We start from the raw sequence: 23,453 nt of genomic DNA on the forward strand, positions 1-23,453 counted from the left end.
ACGATCCTACTAGGCCAGGTGTCATTCAGATCGCACAAGTGCAAGGGTAGTGAGACTGGGAAAAGTGCAGGGGAAGGGGAGAGGGGAAGTGCAGTACATGGTTAGTAGAATACAAGATAAATAATAGGGTCAACTGGTGGCAAGTGCAAGGAAAGTGCGGTACATGGTTAATAGAATATGAGATAAATAGTAGGGCTAGCTGGTGGCAAGTGCAAGGTAAGTGCCGGGAGAAGGGGCTGTAGGATACAGAGACAGTCCCGTAATGCAGGTAGGCAGTGCAGGCAAGAGTGGCTGGGCCAGGACACGAGATCGGTGAGTGGCCCAGTTGCAGATTCAGTGCAGGTTCAGTGATTTTAGCAGGGGAGAGAGGGAGAGAAAGCAGAGGCAAAGAGGAAGGTTTTTAGGTGCTTCCAGAACCGGAGATGGTTCTCCTCAAGTTTCAGGGAGGCAGGAAGGCTGTTCAAGAGGGAGGCCCCTGCTGCGGCGAGAGATCTACCCCCAGCTCGTTGCTTGGAGAAGCGGCTGACCCTGAGGTGGTTGGAGGTGGATGAGAGAAGGGCTCGAGAAGGAAGATATTTACGAAGAGAGAGTTGCAGGTATTTTGGCCCAAGGCCCCAGAAGGCCCTGTGGACAGTGCAGAGGGTTTTGAACTTAATCCTTGCAGCTACTGGGAGCCAGTGTAGTGATTTCAGTCCTGGAGAGATACGGTCCCTGGGCTTGAGGCCAAGGACAAGTCTCGCAGTCCTGTTCTGGATGAGATGCAAAGGGCGGAGAGTAGAGGTAGGAAGATTTAGATAGAGGCTGTTACAGTAGTCCAGCCTAGAGAGAACCAGAGCTCTGGAGACAGCGAGCTTCTGGGGGAAGGAGAGGAAAGGAAGGATACCTCTGAGGAGGTGTAGCTGGTAGTGTGACTTCTTAGAGACGTCAGAGATGTGAGGAGAGATGGAGAGTGTGGAGTCGAAGATGACCCCGAGGCTATATAATATAACTAAGGCTATATAATAAACGCCCAAAGATGAACCCCTACCGTGAACGGGGCGCAACGAAGGCCTCCCAAGGGACCATGGCCTTGCTTGTGCAGACCAGCCACATCAGCCATTAAGCCTTGCACCCACCAGACGCATCTCCCAACCCCAGCCCCTGAGTGGTACTGCTTCCTCCTGTATATCGTGCAGAAACCCGCTCTATATCTGACCTCAGACCCAAGGAACTGATAAGACCCCGACCAACTGAGAGAAGCAACACAGGCGTTAATGAACCCACGGAAGGCCCGCATGGGGACCAGAAAAGAAAGGGAGACCACACAGGGCGGCAGCATTACCCCGGAGCTCCACAGAGGGAACCACAGAAGAGCCCCCAACTAAGCAATCAAGGAGGCTTGTTGCAACGGCCCCACGACACCGCAGGGGGAACGGCCCGGGTCATGACTAGGGGCAGACCCTCGGAGGAGTGGAAGTCTCTCATAAACACCAACGCTGTGGCCAGGGCACAAAGAACCCCCATCCCCCAAGAGGCCACAGCTGCACACAGACTACCCAGCCATACTCAACCCTTTGCCCAACAGCTCCCAGGCAAAATCTTCAGCCCAGGCCCCAGGATTGGTGCCACCACCCCCTTCATTTTGCGCAAATGCCAGCTCTGAGTAGGAGCCTAGGCTCAAGGACCGGATAAGGCCCACCGAGAATAACCGCACAAGCAGTCAGGGTCTCAAGGAAGGCCTGCACTTAACCACAAGGAGAGGGGGGGCACTCAGGGCCGCAACGGTACCTCATGGCAGCAAAAGGTGTGCCACAGAGGAGGCCCCAGCACCAAAACCGGTGGGGGGACACAAACCAGCCTCAGGACATCACAGGGTCAACGGCCCGAACACAAGCCAAAGGGTGAATCCTTCCACAGCAGAGTCCGGGAGCAACAAATCCCCCCCACACCTATTTGACGCAGCTATAACCAACAATCTTGCTCTCCCGAAATCAAACATTGCACGCCCATGGGAGAAAATCCCAATCACACTGTGGTCCAGCTAACATTACCCCACAAAGCATCAACAGAACAAAGGAACATGCGATCAGGATCAGAATCCCCCACCTCAGATATTAGGGACGGGCCAGATAATGTGCAAACTGGGGGCCTCCCCGGACGCTCTGTGAGGAAAAAAACCTGAAATGGAGCTACAAACGCAACTTCAGGCCAGACTGGCCGAGATGAAAATAATTAGCCAAAAAATGCAGGAAACAAATACAGCTGTCCTAGACATAAAACATGACCTTCAAGAAGTACAAAGCCACTTGACGACTCAATGTGAGAGAACCATGGAAAATGAACAGCGCATCAGCGCCCTGGAGGATAATCTGACGACTGCTGAAAACTACATGGACAGAGTCATAAGGGAAGTCCAAAGATTAGGCAAAAAGATCGAAGATCAGGAAAATAGGTCCCAGAGGAATAATCTGTGAATCGTCTGTGTTCCGGAAAACGCAGAGGGAATGAACATGGAAAAATTCATCTGTGACCTCCTGCAAATCACCAAGCCATCACCAAATGAACGTCCAAGCACTTATTGAACTTTAAACATAAAGTGGCTATCCTGAAGGCATTCAGATCAGCAGCACCAGTGCGCATCAGCCAGGGGGAAATATGAATCTTCAACGATTATTCACAGGAAGTGTCCAGAAGACGCGAGGGCTTAAGCCCCTTCTTTGAAGCCCTCAAATCCACAGAACATAGACACTACCTAAAATGTCCTGCAATCTGGTGTATACAAATAGACAAAACATGAAATTCATTTGGGGACCCGTAACCTGCCTGGCGGTTCTTACAACAATAGAACATTGTGATGACGGACTTCGACAGTCAGACAGCGAAGGCCACTAGATCGAACAACTCCCCACCAGCAAGATTGGAATGCTCACGATCTAAGTGGAGGTGGCAAAAAGTAGACAGAGGCCCAAAAGGATGGAGCCACGGCTCAAAAAAACACACTGAGAAACCCTGACGATAGACCGCCTCAGGATAACCGACAAGGAAAGGGAGCTCGAAACCACCCTTCGATGGGAACCAAACCAATATTAAGACAACCCGATCCGTGCTGAGGGAAATGCTGAGTGAGGACAGGACTCAACCTAAATCTTTTTTTTCTTTTTTTTTCTCCATAAGACCAACGGGTGGAGGATTAGGCAACCGCCAACCAGAGCGACACCCACCCCATAAATCACCCATTGCCCACTTGGGACAACTAAGACAAGATACATGGGAAGATGGTGCATCTCTGGAGTCTGCACCCTCCAACCTCATATATGGGCTCTTCAGCCCTGTATTGGGCACGGGCCGACTGTTGGGCCCACCCAATGTCACCTATGTTTGTTTACCACTGGCCCATGGTTGGGCCTGTTCTCTGTACTGTGGTTGATGGTTATCCACTTGTTAGTTACTGCAGGGTTTAAATGTGAGACATGCTCAATACCAATAGAATCAACCACAGTCTGCAGGAGAGAGACCATTGGGGACCGAACACTGTGATGCTCCCCTCACACACACACTGTTTAAGCTGACGCTAGTGACCCTCAACATTCAGGGACCAGGTCACCCCATCAAGCGCAAGCTAAATTAAACCTAAGAGATATCCAGGGGGACATAATATTCCTCTAAGAGACCCATCTCAACCAAACTGAAGCTGAAAAATTGGCAAGAAGATGGGTGGGCACTGCGCTACTCTGACCATGCCACAGGAAGCAGGGAGTATCGATCCTGATACACAAACGGGTCCCCTTCCAAGTGCAGCACACATTCAATGACAAAATGGGGTGAGTAATTCTGCTGCAAGGCCAAATACAGCAACAAGCAATCACCCTACTAAATATTTACACCCCCACAAAGGACACACCAGCCTTTTTCACCCACACATTTTCCAAATGTGCCAGATACATGCAGAATCTTACAGTGATGGGGGAGGAGGGGCCATATGTAACCTTAGACCCAGCCCTAGACCGCCAGGGGATTAGTCAAGATAATCCATCCGCCAGTAGGAAAGGGTTGACCCTCCGAACTCTAATGACCGATCTACGTCTGAAAGATGTTTGGCGTCAACTACACGCGAACAGGCAAGACACATTATTCTCATCACCACAGCTGTTATTCAAGACTAGATTACTGGCTGATGCCGGCCAACAAACTTCACATGATATCAGAATTGCACCATACTACTGACCACAATCTCAGACCACGCCTCAGTCACGTTACAATTATTACTCCCCGATATTGCCCACAGACCCCCCGTCGTGGCGCCTAAACCTCTGGGTCCTGAAGTACCCTGACATTGTTGGTCATTTATGAGACCACATAGAGGATTTCTGGGACAATAACGACACACCGGGGTTCAATTCGTACAGGTGCTGGGACGCATTCAAGGCATACCTAAGGGGCCAATGCATTTCTCAGTGGTCATATAAACAGAAGCGGTGGGGGGAAAGGAGGCCTGCCTCACAGCAAGACAGTGGAGATACGTCACAAGACGTCCCGAGACAAACACTTACTAGGCCAACTCAAGACGCTGAGAGCAGAGATCAGACACATCACCACAGATAGGGCACAAAATTCTTACACGAACTGGTCGCAAAGATATTATATAGAGAATGATAGACCACTACATCTGATGACATTAGCATTAAATAAAACAGAAAGCCGGCCAAATAATTACAACCATCAAGGACAAGGCGGATAACATAATAGTGGGGGATGAGCTAATCAATGCGAGATTTGCTGAATTCTACCAAGAACTATGCAGGGCTACTGACTCATTCACGCTGCAGGCCATGCAAAGCTTCATCGACTCAATCCCCATCCCCAAAATCTTAAAGGAACAAGCCCACGACATGGACTCACATATCACTGAAGCAGAGATTACCCGGGTGATCCTATCTTTAACCCCCGGGATAGCAGGACCCAATGGGATCCCAGTTGATCTCTACAAATGCATAGAAGCCCCGAAATTTTAAGCCGTCTTCAAAGAAGTCCTCACCCAGAAACAACTACCCAAATCGATGCTGGCCGCCAACATTATAGTGTTTCATAAGCGGGGGAGGGGACCCTGAAACATGCGGTTCATATAGGCCAATCGCTTTAATAAATTCCGACACCAAAATATTGGCAAAATACCTCGCACATAGATTAGAAAACACTCTCCCCTGGCTAATGCACACGGATCAAACAGGCTTCATTAAAGGGTGCCACTCCAGCGACAATGTACGTAGGCAGCTACATATCATTGCGGGCGATACGGATTCCCAAGATGCCATAATAACAGTCGACGCAGAAAAGGTGTTTGATAAGGTGCAGTGGGAGTTCATGTTCTGTGTCCTGCCCAGATATAGCCTGCCCCAGCACCTAATACACATAGTCAGACTCCTGTACACAAATCTGACTGCCTCAGTGGTCACCAATAGGGTTGCCTCCTCTGAGTTTTGCATCCAAACAGGCACGCGCCAGGGTTGCCCACTCTCCCCCCTGCTATATGCCTTATCCATCGAGCCCCTAGCCATTAGGATGCGTGTGGACCCTAACTGGGTGGGCATACGACAAGGGTCAGAGGAACACCGTCTATCATTGTATGCAGATGACCTGCTTACACCAGCATAATCACAGCAACCCTCCCATACATCAACTCCCTCATGCAAAACATCGGCCCGATCGTGGGATACAAAGTGAACTGGAGTAAACCTGAAGTAATGCCATTACGGCAAGACGTACCCTGAGACCCATGCAGTGTCGCGCCATTTACCCTACAACCCCTATACATAAAGTATCTAGGGATACGCATAAGTGCCGCAGTAGCGGAACTAAGGGACGTCAATTTCCCACCTGTTATTTGCAACATAAAGGCGGACACGCGAGATGGGACACGCTGGCACTATCCCTGAGGGGCAGAATCAACACCCTCAAAATGAATTACTTCCCCAAACTGATTTATATTACCATGATGATGCCAAATAGCCCATCCCCAAACATGTACAAAGACCTGAACACAGCCATCTCCAAATTAATTTGGCGTGGGAAAAAAGCCTGCGTACGTGTTACCACCAGGTGGCTCAATTGAGCTGGATGAAGCGCTGGCTAAATGTAAACAATACCAGCTGGCGAAGCATGGAACTAACCGCAATGACCCCACTCACCCCCATAGAGGTCATGGCAACTCTGCTGCCCAAGGTCCCCCCAACACTGAAAACACACCCAATCATAAGCCCGACCATACTACATTGGCACAAACTACGGGCAGCCCAGGGGGCGGCAACCAACCAAGCACCTATGTGGGCCAGCCTTAGATCAATACTAGCATACGGACACGCTCACACTATACACAAGAATCAAGGGACCGAATGGGAAAAAGTACGTATCATGGGCATCCTAGAGGATGAGGCACTGGTAGGGTTTCAAGAAATGCAATACCTTTTGGGACATGGGGAGGGGGACTGGCTGTGCTACCACATCATCCAGGCCACAATCCAGAGACACACAACTGCAGAATCTCGCCTATGGCCCCTCTCACCGTGCGAGAGAGAAATGGAACAAAACCTTGAATTACCTGACCGGCTCTGCATTTTCTATACTGTGTCACGCCCAGACAACAAAGATAGGATACAAGCGCTAGCCACATTATGGACAGAAGACCTTGGGGTCCCAAATTATAGCCCAGACATGATCGCTAGCATCCAGGCCATCCCGGAAGTATCCATCTGCTTCAAAAACACGAACATTCTCCACAGACTCTTTTATACCCCGAATAAACTCCATAAAATGGCTCTCCAGCCGACGGCCGGTTGCTGGAGGGGCTGCAAAGACATAGGGACCATGGGGCACATGCTTTTGACATGCCCGGTACTAACTCCATAATGGCGCAGAGTACATAACCAAATAACAAGCATAGAGGGGGCAGATCTCGACTTCACCCCCAGCGCAATGCTCCTAGGCATGGGAAAAGAGGAATGGCAGGGAGACGCATTAACATGCAGGTTTATAAACCTCATATTATTCACAGCACACAAACTACTTGTATCGCACAGGAAAGCACCAAGCCCACCATCGCAAAGAGAATGGGACGCTACTCTATCCAGGACAAGCAGGCTCGAGCAGGTTGCCTTTTACCGGCAATCATGGCCTTGCCCTTATAGAGGAGTCAGATTTGGGGCGCTGTTAGAACCATATATCTAGTCGTTCATATTAACCTGCACACCGACAGGACAAGACAGACAAGTAGTGAGTTTCTAAGTTATGTTGTTGGGGAAGGGGGGGCAATAGGGACACGGCGTCCTACTGGACTCAGATGGGAAACCGCCGAAGAGATGGGAACCTCAGGACTGCTCATACCATTTATTTGTATCCAATAAAAAAAATTCCAAGCAATCTAAACCATGTCTGTAGTGCACTATAAAACCCACATACGTGTGCCGCCAATCTTATCCTGATGTTCTTCTCATTGTTTTTCTGCTTCACAAAAACCCTTCAATAAAAAGAGTTGGAAAAAAAATAACAGCTGTCATAGTAGCTAAAAAGAGTATAGCTAAATCTCAATCGGAAGCTAAAGAACTTTTTAAAATATTGAGGGAACTAAAAATTCCATATCAGAATAATTGTTTTATTTTAATTTACATGTTTATTAATGTTATAAACATTACAACATAAATCTACAAACATCACAAAAACTGAAATGTACAACTATGTTCATCACAAACAGGTTACTCAAAGCACCAAACTGAAAAAGGAATATTACATAATCATTCAATTATATCATAAATCTAAAAATATCCTCCAGATGTGATCAAATAAATTCTTTTTCTTTTCTCTGTAAAGGATTATCTTTTCAAATCTTGACACATGTTTTAGATCATCCATCCATTCTGAAATCGTTGTCCTTTCCTCACTTTTCCACTTCCTCAAGATGATTTTTTGGCGGAATTTGCTGCCCTGAAAAACCAGTTCCTCTGTGGGAAGAAGAGATCTTCCACCACGAAATCTTCTCCCAGAATTACAGTCATGAAATCATAATCTTCATGCAACATCAAGATCACATTCATCTTCCCAGTGACCCCATTCCAGATAGATCTTAACACATATCAGTCCCAAATCATATGTTCAAAAGTTCCACTAGCATGCTTCCACCTCCAACAGACATCTGAATCCACTAAACCTCTTTCATGTAGTTTTTCACTGTTTCAAATTTTGCTTTGGCGATTTCTTTCCCCCAGATTCAAAGAGGTTAGAGCTACATTCTTGCACAGATTCCTCCACCTGTCCTCAGACATCTCTAATCCAATTATGTCTGACCATTTTGACAGTAAATCCTTATTCGGTTCTTTATACTGGTCTTGATTTTTGTACACCTTTGAAGCCATACCACTGTCAGATTTATAGTCTCTCAGCCAGACCTGCCAACCTCTTCCAGAATCTTGTTCATTAGAGCTTTCTTCAACTTCTTATATTCCTCCATAATGCAATCTTCAAGATCTTTAATCAGAGTCAATCATTTAAAACGGATACATGTTTCTCCTTCAACAAGATCCTCCAGCCACTGTACACCTCCCAGTAACCAGTTTGGCCAGAAGAGAGTCTTTCCATCCAATTTAATGTCTGGATTCAACCAGATTGAAGTAAAACCGTTCTCAGAAACCTCCTTCTTGCTTTTCTTCCAGAGATCTTTCCAGCAAGACCTTATAAAGGTAGTTGGTGCCGATTTGGAGCCAGTTCCATCCATCGGTGACAGAATTGCTCTAGGGGAAAGTGGAGAAGATCTACATGCCTACGCCATTGTCCAGACATCATATCCCCAATGTCTCAGATAGGATTCCTTTGACTCTTGAATTAAGGTCTTTGTCCAAGTCTGGATTTTCTTTCACTCCCAGCAAGTGCAGGTTCAGTTTTCTCTGTTCTGCTTCCATTCTTAGATTCTTTTTCTTTAAGTCAGCGACTTCATAGCTTAATTCTTTGTATGCTCTATAGCTCCCAGCAACTGCAGAGGCCAGTGTTGTATTCTCTGTCTCCACTTTAGTCACTCTAATCTCCAGATGACCTACGTGAGCGGATAGTTCACTCAAAGTGACTTTCATTTCTCCTACATCCTGAGAAACCTTCAATAATAACGCATACATGTCACTGATTCCTGGAATTTCTTCCATGTCACCTCCCTGTTTTCATTTCTTAGGAGTTGGGTTGTCTGGGATCTCAATATTTTTCTTATGTAGGACATTCATTTCCTGTTGTTAGTAATCCATAGGCTGGGAGGCTTGTTGTAAATTGATTCAAGATGCGATGTGGGGGATGTTGGATCGGATAAAAAAGTATATTGAGGCAAAGAGGACCAACAATGATCCAGCTGTTAACACGGATGAAGTAGTGTCTCCTGCAAAGGGGATCCTTGCCCGGCAATTATTATAAAGGCCTGTTCTACCACCTTGATTAGTGCTCTGTATACATTTGTGAATGCACCCTTAGCAGAAAATCACGTCCCCGCTGGTCTCAAAAGTGCGTGGATCACACCGCTATTAAAAAACCCTAGACTGTACCCGAGTTCTGCAGCTAACTACTGGCCAATCACTAATACCCCTTTTCTTTTAAACATTTTGGATCGTGTGGCTGACATTGAAATCCCGGCACACTTGAATGAACATATGATTTTAAATAAATGGCAGTCTGGCTTCAGGCAGGGGAACAGGACCCAAACAGCATTGCTTGACTTGAAATCAAGACAGCTACACTCCATCGATAAAGGTCAAACCGCTCTGCATATGCTGTTGGATCTTTCCACAGCTTTTGATCTGGTCGATCATACGCTGCTGGTTATCAAACTAAAAGAGGTGGCTCACTTTTCCGACAATGCTGCTCTCTGGTTCACCTCTTTCCGAGTAACAGGTGGTGCAGAGTCTGTGGCAAGGACACAGAAGCCCCACCTGTGCTCCTAGCCTATGATGTGCCACAGGGGGCTTGTTTGTCACCTTCTTTACACAATGTTTTCACCGTTCCCTTTTTTAATTTATTGGAAACAGATTGTGTTGCTTTTACCAATTACACGGATGACACACAATGTGTCATCCCGCTACCCGCCATATACATGGAGGATGCAAGAACTCTCAATCTAATGTATGACCTTATACAAACATGGATGATAGGTAATGGATTAGCGCTCAATAAAGACAAAACGGAGTTGATGGTGGTAGGGACCGAGAATAAAATAAGAAAACATGGTCCTGACTACAATTGTTTTTGAGTAGCAGGGTGTGATATTGTGACAAAGAAAAAAGTGAAAAGGTTAGGGATTGTTTTAGATCAGAACCTGACTATGCAACAAGCTCATGAAAGCAACATGGTTTCATCCTCGGCCTATTACATAAAATTTCTAGCTCAACTTAGACCATATATTTCTCAAGCCAATTCTGAGACGGTAGCGAGGGCCATTGTCGGGTCAGAAATTGATTACTGTAGCAGTCTTTTAGTGGGAATTTCTAAATCCGAATGCAATTGTCTTCAAGTTATTCAGAACAGTGGAGTGAGACTCACATCTCAGACGCTAGGCGTAATTTGCATTGGCTTCTAGTTGAGGCAAGGATTCACTATTGCTTGTTAGTGATCACCCATAAATGACTCCTGGGATCAATGCCAGTCTATCTGAGTGAGGTGTTGACTGAGAATTTTAGTGTAAGGGCACTTAGGTCTCATAACACTAACCAGCTAAAGGTACTGGCATGCAAATCTAGCAAGGCCATGAATTGTACATTTGCTTCAGCTGCTCCAAGGGCATGGGACGCCCTGCCGCCAGATCTAAGAGAACTGAGTTCTACATCAATATTTAGAAAAAGGCTGAAAACATTTATATTCCAATAAGGATTGTCCCCAGGCTGGGGCCTTCCCTCTCATTTAAAGTGACTCTCAAATGTGTGTTTCTGTCCTGTTTTGTCATGTACGTTATGTTTTCTTGTGCACCCTTAGGTCTCAGGGTCCATAGTGGCGTTATGAATGGATGAATGTAAAGTAAAGTAAACTAAGGTACAAAAGCCGGCAAAAGCAGTGGCTTTCGCAGTCAAGTGCATGACCCTATAAGGGATTTTCTGGCTTCGTAAACACCAATATGGCAAAGAACAAGGGAAAGTCTTGTGGCATGGCTAATTTAGGGCACTAACAAGGTTTAGTAGCCATACGTAGTAAATGCAAATGTTCAGACCAAACATAAGGTGATAATTTAACTTCGGCCACGAGCATGTCCATATAAAAGAAACCAAAAATCCCAAGTGTAAAATGTTAGGGTGATAGAAATGTATCCCTTTTGCACTGCACTGTAAGGTGCTGTATGCAATGTTAAAAGGGAGAAGCATTCAAAGAGGAAATTAAGTTTCCCAGTATTGATAGTCTGAAGGACTGGTCAGTTTCCCCATAACAATTATCAACAGGCCAGTGAAGTGAAGCTGAAGGATTTACTTCCCTTCAAAAAAGTAAAGACAGGAAAACAACAGAGCAGAACGAATGGGGTTCCATAAGAAACTAGGTAGGGAAAGGCTGCAAAAAGAAAATCTTTCCTAACAAGTGCACACAATGCAGTTGTTGTACAGTTGGCACTTCAATGACTAATGTGATGGTCCCGTAAATATGTGTATGATTCATGTCTGAACATGTTCTCTTTCTTTCACACAGATCAGCCATTCATCTGTCATCTCCACACTTAGTGATAAACTCCAGTTCCCGTCCTTTCTACGCACTGTGCCAGGTAACACATTCCAGAACATGGCACTGGCACAGTTAATTAACCACTTTGATTGGACGTGGGTGGGGATGGTCATTTCAGACGATGACTTGGGTTTCCTGGGGGGCCAGGAAGTAAGGCAGTGGATAGAGAGAAACGGAGGCTGCGTGGCGTTCATGGTACAAATACACCTGCGCTACACTCTGGAGAAGGTGCATCAAGTGGTGGACATCATCCAAACCTATTCAACAAAGGTGATTATTGTTCACAGTGCAGAGGTTCATGTCAAGGTGCTTCTGGAAACGCTCTACATGCAGAAGGTAACACAGCACGTCTGGATATTCTCTGCATCCTTTGCAATAACCCCTGGTCTCTTCACAAACCAAGCTTGGAACATTTTAAATGGGACCATCGGACTTTTACCGTCCACAGGCCCCATGCCCAGATTTCAAGAGTTCCTGTCGGACCTCAATCCCAGCACATCTCCTGATGATATGTTCCTTAAAGAATTCTGGGAGCAGGCTTTCAGCTGTGAATGGCCCAGATCCAATGAGACATGGACTAAGGTTGAAAATGCTCAGGGCAGGGTGATAGAGTCTTGCTCAGTGACAGATACTTTGGGTAAAAGAACACCATCCACATTTGAGCTGCATGACCTAAGTTACACGTATCACAGCTACCTTGCAGTGTATGCCTTTGCGCATGCGTTAGACAATCTGATATCCTGCACAACCGGTCAAGGCCCTTTCATGAATGGAACATGTGCAGACATCAAAGACATCAGACCATGGCAGGTAAGAGATGTTATGGATATCCACATAAATCACAAACAAAAGCAATCAACGACAAGGCATTGTTGAGATAATGTACAACAAAGAGTGAATGAGTAAGTGAATGATTGATTGAGTGAATGATTTAAATGGTCAGTGCATTAGTGAGCTAATAAACACACAAGCGAATCACTGGAAAAAAGCTGCTTAATTGAGTGAATGAAACAGTGAGTGAATGAGCCAGTTCGCTATATAGGACCAAGTGGAAAAAGAGTTATACTTTAATTTAGTGGTGTATTTAAATGTACTGCTTCCTTAGGCCCAGCTAACGGGAGGAACGATAGCTCAAGGGCAACGCGTTTGTCTTGGAAGCATGACAACGCAGTGCAACACAGTTTTGAATCCCGATCATGCACTTATGAACCACTCACTGGTATTAAGCGTGTTATAAATTAACAATAAAATAAGTGCATGTACACCACTCCCCAATTTTACTCCACCGCTGCCATGCTTTGCACCTTTAACAGATTCCATCCCTTCAACACACTCTGTCCGCCTTGGCCAAACTGTGCCCCTCCGCCGCCATTTTGTCCCCTATTTTGGCTCCATAACAACATAGGGGCGTTTTACAGGCTGTGTCAGGGATCAGAAAGTTATTGCTTTCAGTCTATTAATTCAAGCCTGTAAGCCTGTAATCTTTTATGTGATGTTAGTTGAAAGAACGTTTTCAGGCCTATTTTTTTGTTTGTTTATGGATGACTTGCATCCTTTTTGCACTCACATAATCAAAACCAATACATAACATACACAATTTAAAATACATTCAAATAATTAAAAAACATAGAATTCATACAAAAGTCCTCCATGAAGGACTATCTTAAAACGACTTAAAAACTGTCCCCATTGACTTTTATGAACATTTTGCTAGCCACCTCCCACACATGCAACGCCGCAGTACTGATTTTTCATACACCCGCCTATAACCTGCTCCTAGTTCTTCACATTGTGTTGGCAAATGCCTGGCATACTCAATGGTTCTCCCACAGAGTCTGCAAAGCCTTTGCGATCGCGGAATACCACTCCATGCACCCCTGTTTTTCAACACCTTGAATGTTTGATTGACCTAGTCATTGTCGGGTATTGCTTCCTTATCAGCTACAGTCTGGGACTGTGTCTATCAAAGGATTGCCTGACATACTCGCCAAATTTCTTTAATCTACCAAGATGGGTTAGTGCAGAGTCTATGTAATCCGTCCTTGCTTTATCAGGGATTTTGGCCAGATTAAATTCTAACCATGTTTTCGGGGTTTGTGTAATCCCAATCTTATCCCTATAATGTATTACTCTAGAATCTAATTCCCTAAACCAATGGCTGGTCTCATACCTGTTTGCATGTTGTGTAGTGAGCAAAAGTAAACTATCTGTGCCTGCTCGGTCAAACTTTATTTTAGCCCATAAATTACAGGAGGCTACTGACCATCGCATTCTCAGAGAAGCAAACCCCAGTTCTGGTCTAATCGCCTGGACTGAGGTACCAAGGGGTAGACTTAACATTAAACGCAAGATTTTTCTTTCTAGTTTCTCAATTGCCTCAACCCTTTTCCAGGGAAAGACCTTCAAGGCATACATAATTGTGGGAACAATTGATATTTTATATGCTAGAAGTTTTGCTTCAAGACATTTTCCTCCTTGCATGTCAATTGTTTTCCTAAGAGGTAACCATTTCCCCCAGGCTTTTTGGGTCACTTCTTCTAAGATAGAAACCGCCGTAAACTTTGCCATTATGGTAATTCCCAGAAAGCGATAGCTATTGGTGGTTTCTACTCTTTCTCCCCCTAACCACCACTCACTATTTTATTTATTTATTTACTTATTTATTTATTTGCATTTATAAAGCACACAAACTGCCCTCGGGTATCGAGGCGCAGTTACAGCATTTTCACTTGGCAGCAGGTTAGACATAGTTACATTGCTTAGGTAGAGGTTTAGTAGTTAAGTACATACGCTGCTCTAGTTCAGAGGTTACAGGGAGAACAGCTGAGCAGGTGAGGTTCACTTGAATAATGTGCTTTTCAGTGCCTTTCTGAAGGCCATGAATGAGGTTTCTATTCTGAGTTCGAATAGAAGTGAGTGCCAGGATTTTGGTGCTAGAACCTCAAAACTGGTGCCACCGGCTTTGGTTCTATTGAAGGTAGGAATAGTGAGCTGGTGTGAGTATATGTCACGCTTAGGTCTGAATGTTTGGACTTTGTGTATTCGTTCCACTAGATAGGAGGGTGCTGATTGGGATAGGCATCTGTGGGTTATTGTGAGTGCTTTGAACAGTATGCGCTCTCTGATGGGGAGCCAGTGGGCATCTTCTCTTGCCTGAGAGATGTGCTCTCTCTTAGGAATGCTGAGAGCTGCTCTAAGTGCATTGTTTTGGGCGATTTGTAGTCTGTTGATGTTTTTGGCAGATGTACCGAGTAGGAGGACATTGCAATAGTCTAGTTTTGCACCTATAGTTGCTCTGGCAATGTTGAGACAGTTTTTGGCTGAGAGTTAGGGTTTTACAGCATTGATCATTTTGGTTGTGAGTGCTGCTGAGGAGGAGAAGTAGCTGACTTGTCTATCCATAGATAGTGTTGAGTCCAGGAAGACGCAAAGGGTTTTTACAGCAGTTGAGACTGTGACTAAAGCTGAGACTGAAGCTGCAGTAGTTCTTGTCTAGTTTTTTTAGGGTCTCTTTGGGGCCAACCAGTAGAATTCCGGTTTTGTCTCCATTGAGACAGAGGCCATTTGCTGCCATCCAGGCCTGGATGATGGCGTATGTGTTTTGTAGGGCTGTGAGGTCATGTGCGTAATCACCAGTAAGAGGGAGAAGAATTTGTGTATCATCGGCATAATTGGTGAATGTTATGCCGAAGTCTTCTAGGTCATAGAACAGTTGTAAGGTGAAAAAGTTGTAGAGTGTAGGGGAGGTGCATGGGCCTTGTGGAACACCACAGCCAATAGGAGATGGGATGGTTGATGCCTGGTCTGAGAAAACCCTCATGACTCGGCCCTCGAGGAAGGATGTTATCCAGGTGGTGGCCTCATCGGAGAAGTGTGCAGAATCTGTGAGGTGTTTCCCTTGGATTTTGTGGTCAACCAGGTCGAACGCTGCAGATAGGTCAAGGAGCAGGAGGAGCACTGATTTGCCCTTGTCCATGTTACCTAGTAGCTGATTTTTGAAGTCAAGCAGGGCTGACTCAGTGCCATGTCGGGGGCGAAACCAGATTGCCTCTTTCCCAGTATGTTGTGCAGCTAGAGGTAGGATTGGATCTGCAGATAGGCAGCTTTGTCGAGGATTTTCAACAAGAATGGCACTGTGGTGATTGGCCTGTAATTGTTTGGGGAGTCAGGGTCTAGTGTGTTTTTTTTTTAGCAGTGGCCGGACCCCAGCTTCTTTAAGGGAAGATGGAACTGTGCCAGATGTGAATGAAGCATTCATGAAGGCTGTGATGAAGGGGGCTAATGCTGCCGCACAGTCTTTGATTATGCTTGCTGGATTGCTGGATTGGTGATTTATCATCATTGTGTCACCAAATATCATAATCCTTGTTTTTTTATTGTTTGGCTTGAGTGACAACTCCAATGAGAAGGAGGATAGTGCGGTAAGTGAGTGTTGTAACCCAACTTTAGTCCTGTCCAGAATCAGCACATCTTATGCATATGAGATACAAGTCAATCCCTTGTTACCATATTGCGGTGGGGTGTTATGGACTTCCCCCGATTTTCTTGTCAGCAGGGAGAGATATATGTTAAAGAACAAAGGGGCTAGGGAACACCCTTGCTTCAAGCACCTTCGGGTAGGGATACTTTCAGAAAGGGTCCCCTCCTGAGACAACCTGATTCTTACTGCCGTATCTCCATAAATGCTTTTATGAAGTATAAAATGGAAGGATCTATCTCCCAATCTTCTAACATAGACCACAATTTTTCTCTGTCAACACTGTCAAACCCGGATGAATAGTCCACAAAACAGGCAAACAGAGCAAACCCCGGTTTGGCATCCAGGTCAGATATCAGTGTTAACATGGTCCGGATAGGGTGGGTTGTAGAACACCCTTTCTGAACCCTGTTTGATGGTTAGTAAGAATACCCATTTGGGTCACCCAATCGTGAGTAGTTCGAGAAGGATATTGGCAAATACCTTCCCGCTGCAATCTAACATTGCTAGGAGTCGGTAATGTTCCGGCCTATTTCCCTGGCCTTTTTTAAACATGGGGATCAAAATAGCCTCTTTCCATGTCTCTGGGATCTCCCCAGTATGGCATGTCTGAAGAAACATCTGTCTTAACGTACTGGCCCATAGCTCAGGGTCGCTTTTCAAAGTCAAATTCTTTAGGCCATCTGGACCCGTGGCGCTAGATGATTTTCATTTCTTAATTCATGCCACAAGATCAATGGTTTTCAAAAAGTCAACAACTTTACTGTTGTATAAGTCCTGGGTGACCTGAACCGTCTTTTCCGGGCCCCAAAAGGATTTTTTAATAAACTCCATCCAGTTATCCTCAGTTACAGTGACTATCTCCTTCTGTGGCCCCGGCAGTCCCTGAGCCTTCCCTAGCCAGTGGCAGAACTTTTTTGAGTCCTTTATTCTTATTATTCTGTTCAGATGTTTCCACCCCTCATCTTCTAAGGACTCTCTGAGATTATGGAGCCAGAATTTATAATTATTCCTTACAGCCGTTAACCACTCTTTTGAAATTGTCAGGAATCCTTTAAAGTTTTTCCCTAATTTCCTAATTGCCAAGTTCTTCTCTTGTTTCTTCCTAGCAATAAGGGGGTCATATCGCTGAGTTGATCGCAATACCTTCTTATACACCCCTTTCTTAGATATAACAGCCCCAGATGCTACTAGGCAGAAAACTTCAGCAATGATGTCTTGTACCCTCTCCCCTTCTTTGACTACCAATTGGGTCCTTAGGAGAGCATTAAATCTGAGCATTGATTTTGGGGTCCAGTGTAATCGGTTGCCGCCCGGGATGACCTCTACGCTGTTTCTCAAAAATGTTTTTGGTCTAGGAATGTTTTCATATAGTTTGACACTAAGCATTACGTGGTCCCTAACTTTAGTGGCCATTAACTCTAACTTCAAGGGATTAGGCTCAGCCTGCTTATTCGCAAATATAAAGTCGATACTTGAGGAGGATTTACCGTTTGTCCAAGTGGTGTTCTTTACCCCAATCTCTGGGTAAATAGGAGTGAGGTCAAATTCTGCCATTGTTCTCAGCCATGCTGTGGCTCTCTGGGTACACTTCCCCCTAGATGATGGCATTCCATCCCTCTTTCTCAACTGAGTTCCCCCTACAGGGTAGCCACAGTCCAGGTTAAAGTCCCCAGCTATCACCACCACCCCACCCTTATTCATGGCTTTCCATGATCGAAGTGTTCTAATAAGAGTATCTTTGATTTCCAAAGTCATGGCCCCACCCAGGGGGTCGTATAGCGTTGCTACCAATATAGGTGGGGATCTATCAATGGGCTTATCAATAGTGGCTGCTAAGAAATTCAGATTTCAGGGACCCTCTGTAAATTCCGCCAAATTGAACCAGGTTTTCGCCCCTATGCATAGGCCCCCTTTTGGTCTTCCCGTTAACGGATGTTTAGCTAATCTATGTAGTATTGTGTAGCCATCTAACACGCAATCTTTGCACAACCAGGTTTCTTACAAACAAAAGCAAGACATTTCATTCAGGGTCGACAATATCTCTGCATTACATAAAAATGACCCATGTCCTCTAGAGTTCCATGATAAAATTGTCAAACCTCTGCTAGGTTGTATCACATTCCTTTGTCACTCCGAGGTTACTTGGATCGCTTCCCATTGGCCTTCCACTCTTCTAGCGTCCAAATCAGATAACTTCTTATCAATAAGTCTCTGTTTTTTTTAATTTATGGTTTCTTTATAACAAACCTGTTCCAGGTTAGTAGCAAAGAAAACAAACAGATCAAATCCCAGTTGGTTTAAATCTCCTTGATTTTTAGATATCCTATCAACCACCACCGGGGAAATGCAGGTCATTATCACCCAGTTATCCACAATGTCTATCTCAGGTAGTTCCTGTTTTACGATATCTTCAGAGGATATCACCGCCAGCTCTGGGACCATCTGTAGCAACTCCACAGCCACTTTCTATTGAGAAACGGGCTATTCGCCATGGGATTTCATTCCCCCATTTTCATGTGCATTATATCCTTGCACCAACGAGGGTCCTTAGCTTGTCGCTCTTTGATTAGAGTTCTTGGTCTTAACTGGCTTACTCTCCCTTCCCAGGATATCCGGGAGTCCAGTGTACTAGCTTTTGCTGTCCTGGTTTGCCTAACCGATTGTTCAGCTGCTCTTATAGTCACCACTGGCCCTGATTGTTGGCTTTTGCAACTTGGCTTTTTTGACAATCAAGGAGGGGGACATCCTTATGGGTGAACTGGTCAGTAATCCCCACCAGCTGTTGGAGCCCTTCTTCCCCTTTGTTCAACACTTTCAGCTCTTTCTTAGTATGAGGAGGTGGAGGATTAAAGATCCAGCCATCCAGTGGGCCTCTGAGTTGTACTTGTCTAATTTCCACGTCAAAGAACTTATTAGTAACCGTTGTTAAAGTTTTGGGCTTAGCTGGACTTGCTGTTTAAATGGTGGCTCCTTCACTGCTTGCTTGTTTGTAGTTTTTTGCTTTTTCCTCAGACCTGCAGATGCTTTAACCCGCCAATATTTTCTTGGAGGGGAATCGGAGGCATTCATAAGAGATTTCTACACATAATGCCTCAAGCATCCTGCGGTCTGAGTCAGCCACTACATACGACCTATCTAGGGCCAAATCTTGTTTTCTTGGAGATGAGGTGAGAGTCTGTTACGCTCACCTGCTCTCTGCGGAGGCATTGGGGCACATTTGCAGCCCTCCCTGGAATTAGATCACCCTCTTCAGGTTTCGTCCCCTGCGAAATAGCTGTGGGCGGCGACAATCTGTGGCACTGCTCCTGTGTGGATATGGGGAAACGTGAGTGCGCTGATAGATGACTATGGTATCTCCCTAAACCTTCGACCCAAGGTTCGATTTCAGGGGTACCTACCAGCCAATAAGGCTCACATGGTAAATGTGAATGATGAGCTCTCTGTTCTGTTGCTTCTGGCAGGGGCGCTTTTTGATGGAATCAAGTTCCTTCACTGATTTCTGAGTATTAGTCCAGTCCTGCTGCGACTAAGCTCCTCTTTCTGCTTTCTTGCAATGTCTCTTGTCCTTTCCCCTTTTTCTGCTTTATCTCAATGTCTCTTGATGTTTTTTGCTCTTAACGTTGTTGTTTTCTCCTGAATAAGGTTCCTCTCTGTTTTCTCCCAATAGATGGAAATGCGGCCTTACTACAGTGGTGGAGGTGCGGAACGTGGTTGAGCGGAAGATGGATGCGACCGAAATGTCCGGCAGCAGGTGAGTGATGGCTTTTGTAAGGCGTGAGGTTAAATGACAGCACACCTTTAACAAATGTCTGTTATGTGTCTAACCTTGTCTTTTGCCTTTCTATTGCAGATTCTCCGAGTTCAGATGATTCGCGTTGTGCCGCGGTGCCCAGATGATGCTGTCTGCGTTCCAAAATGCTTACAGGTGAGCCGCGGTGCCAGGAAGAAGATGACTGCACTCCAAGATGTTTGCAGGTGAGCCGCGGTGCCAGGAAGAAGATGACTGCGCTCCAAGATGTGTGCAGGTGAGCCGCAGTGCCAGAAGGAAGCGTTCAGGTGAGAGCAGAATCTGCCAGATGGTGAACATGATTGTGGATGGCAGGATCTCTTCAGGTAAGTTGAATCCCAGGAGACGGTGAGCGTTACGCTGCATGGAGGTGCAGAATAACGCGAAGCGTCTGTCTTGAGGATCAGGGCAGCTTATATAGCTGAGATTATGGGCACGCCCATTAGGGCCGGCTTACCAGCCACACCCTGCCTCTCCTAGAGAGTGAGCATGTGCAAAGGCAATCCATTAGCAGCCACACCCAAGAATACACTGGGGGCTGCTTAATGGATGAAATGTTCAAGGTTAATGCATCCTGCTTAATGGATGGAATGTTCAAGGTTAATGCATCTGAAGTGCTATGTCCATAATAAAAGCTTCTTGGTGTTAAATGTATGTTCTTGTTTACTTTTGTTCATGAGCCTGGTGCCAAAGGCGCCAGGACAGTGTCCACCCAAGACTCCTGTGCATGTGACCCCTGCATGCCTGTGCCCCTGACTTCATGACCATGACAGAATCTCAATATGGGCCAGTTCCTGCTTATTCCGCTCCCCAGGAGCGAGATCCTTCCAACTTTTCAGTGGAAGAATAACTTCTGCCATATCCTCTCTCGCAGCTTTTTGTTCTGTAGTCACTTTAACACACAGTTGGAACAGGGCTTCGATCTTAACTTCAAGTGCCTCAAATCCCTTTACCAGATATAATGGGCAGCATGCCTCTTTTAAGCACTCACTTTCCCTAGCTACCTTTTCTTCACACACCATACTGGCCTCTTCGTCGTTTGTCTATTCAATGGCTGATTCAGAAGAGTCCATGAATTGTTCAAGGTCAGGGGAGGCTGATAAGTTTGATATTAATAGATTCTTAGACTCTAACTCGCCAGGCATAAATGAATTTCTTTTGGCCACTTTACATAGTTTTAACAACGATCCATTGTAGTCAATCGATATTAATGAATCTTGGTCTGTCGTACCGCGGCAAGATAACACAGACTGTTGAGTCTTTGTTGACTCCTCTTTAGAAAAAAAGAATGTTTTTATGTCCTTTTGTGAATTTAGCAAGGGCATAGTAATGGGCAGACAGACTTTTCCCCCTTTGACAGCTCATTACGACCGCACTTTATTAGGAATGGGCTTCTCGCCCTTTTTCCTCGAGTATTCAAGGAGAGGTGATCACTGCAATCAGGTCAATAGGGTTCCCCTTCTTCCAATAATACCCCCAATGACAATTACTTTTTATGGGTCAAGGCTCTACTTCAGGGTATAGCAAAAATCCAAATATCCTATAATGGATATGTTGAAAAAGTTTGTGGAACTTTTGCCGCTTCGACAGCCAAATAACGGGGGTGGACCACACAGTAGCGTCAAGAGTGTGTATGCATAAATTTGTGGGTGAGGGGATTGATTTTAGATTAATGTTTAGGGATCGAGGGTTGAATAATGTAGATAGCAGTTTGTAAATTATAAATGGGAGATCTGTCTCATCACACTAATTTTGCTTGCTCTCCTGCTTGCAGACTTCAGAGCAGTATCGGGGCAATATCGAAGCAGCTCCGGGTTGAAGCTATGACCATAGCATTCACTGCCCCCTGCCCCTTACAGATGACTCGTTCTACTCGTCAGTAGCCCAAAGGCCTTCACTGCCACCCACTGCTTTCAATGAGACGGGACCAAGAGGTAGTACCGGGCACTGGTCTATCAGCTTGCACGGCTCACACAGCTTTTCTCTGCTCCCAACGTCTTGCGGCACGCAGCACACAGGATCACCCGCTCAACTTCAGCTCAACTTCAACTTCGGGTTCAGGTTCTGTTCCAATTCCGATTCAGCTCCACCACATGGCCCGCACTCTCTACCTGAAGCGGTTAGAGGAAAGAACCCTGCAACGTGGGTCTACGTGTCAAGCCACACCTCGGAATACATGTGATCAACAAAAGAGAAACACTGAGGCCGCCTCCGACACTCACCTAGGAAGCTAGGCCTATGCTGCCCAAGGTTTGCAGAAGGCAGTGTGTTCTACATTTGAGTGCATTCGAGGTACTTGTTGAGGCCATTTGTCTACTTTTGGTTAGGTTAGAAAACAATCATTTAGAGGAAGCTATCAGAACATAAGCTGCCTGCCAACTTGACATACGTGAGGGAGTATTGGAATGAGGAATTTTGGTTTCAATTCCAATATCTGGTTTCTTCAGAGTTGCCTGCTGTCTCCCCATAAGAAGCACCTATACTGGTCTGTAATATGAATGTTTCAAGCAACATTGCTACATTTCTACATGCCGTCTTGTGAAATGGTAAAGTTTACATATGAAATATATGAAAGCAGACCAGGTACATGATATAACAATGTTCAATATAAATAATTCAACCTCCTTCCCATGGTTTGAGCTCTGGCGTTAGTATGGGGAAAAATGGAAATGAGGTAAACCACCTGATGCAGTCCATGTATCTCCAATCCCTGGGCTGGAACACCATTACAAGATGGCAAAATCACAAGTGACATTTTTTTACTCTGGACATAAACACCTCAGTAGAGAAAAGCCAGTTGGAGAAGGTTCTTGGAAGCTTTGGCTGTGAATTCTCATGACAGACTAATGGATAAGGGTGACAATGAACATTCAAGGGTGGAAACCAACATCATTCCTCACAGCTGTGCAGTGTAGTGCAGGCAGCTTCTATAACAAACTAGTGTAGAAGCCTGTGTACATGGGCCAAAGTGCAGGTTTGCATTAACACAGTAGGACCACTATATATCCTAAGGAAACAGCTCCCTCTAGCGGTGACAACAGACACAACTATGTGAATTGGCATTGTCTCTATATATCCTAAGGTAAAAACTCCCTCTATTGGTGTCAACAGGCAATGCTGCTGCATCAGACTAACATACAGGACAAACATGCATCTGGACTTTATTTTATTGTTTGATTAAATTACATTAAGTGTTAAATACGTCTTACATCATTGCTGTTTGTGCTATTGTCCAACATACCCAACAATCCAAAGGCAAAACTGAGTAATGGGTCGGCCATTCCAGCACAACATTACCTTTGTGGGGGTGGATTAGGCTATGGGTCTTTCCAGGTTGCATTCATGGTAATTTAACATGTTAGTTAAATCATTTGATCTGGTTGAAATGTTTAATATTGTTGAGATGTGTGGCTTATAGATACACATTTCCTGCTGTAGTTTGAGGTACTGTTACACTGCAAATGTCCAACCTTGTATTTAAAATCT

At 45.3% G+C, this 23,453-nt stretch overlaps 1 protein-coding gene across 1 annotated transcript in view; it reads left to right on the plus strand.

Annotated features, from left to right (window-relative positions):
* The window catches only part of LOC138528199 (extracellular calcium-sensing receptor-like), a 314,589-nt gene that overhangs the window by 17,367 nt on the left and 273,769 nt on the right, over positions 1-23,453 (plus strand). Inside the window, exon 3 of the mRNA XM_069639651.1 lies at positions 11,668-12,510. Within this exon, the coding sequence (XP_069495752.1) occupies positions 11,668-12,510 (843 nt within the window). The remainder of the gene's footprint in view (positions 1-11,667; positions 12,511-23,453) is intronic.

The sequence above is a fragment of the Ambystoma mexicanum genome, chromosome 7q (genome assembly GCF_040938575.1).
Source record: "Ambystoma mexicanum isolate Mex_15411 chromosome 7q, UKY_AmexF1_1, whole genome shotgun sequence".
NCBI lineage: Eukaryota > Metazoa > Chordata > Amphibia > Caudata > Ambystomatidae > Ambystoma > Ambystoma mexicanum.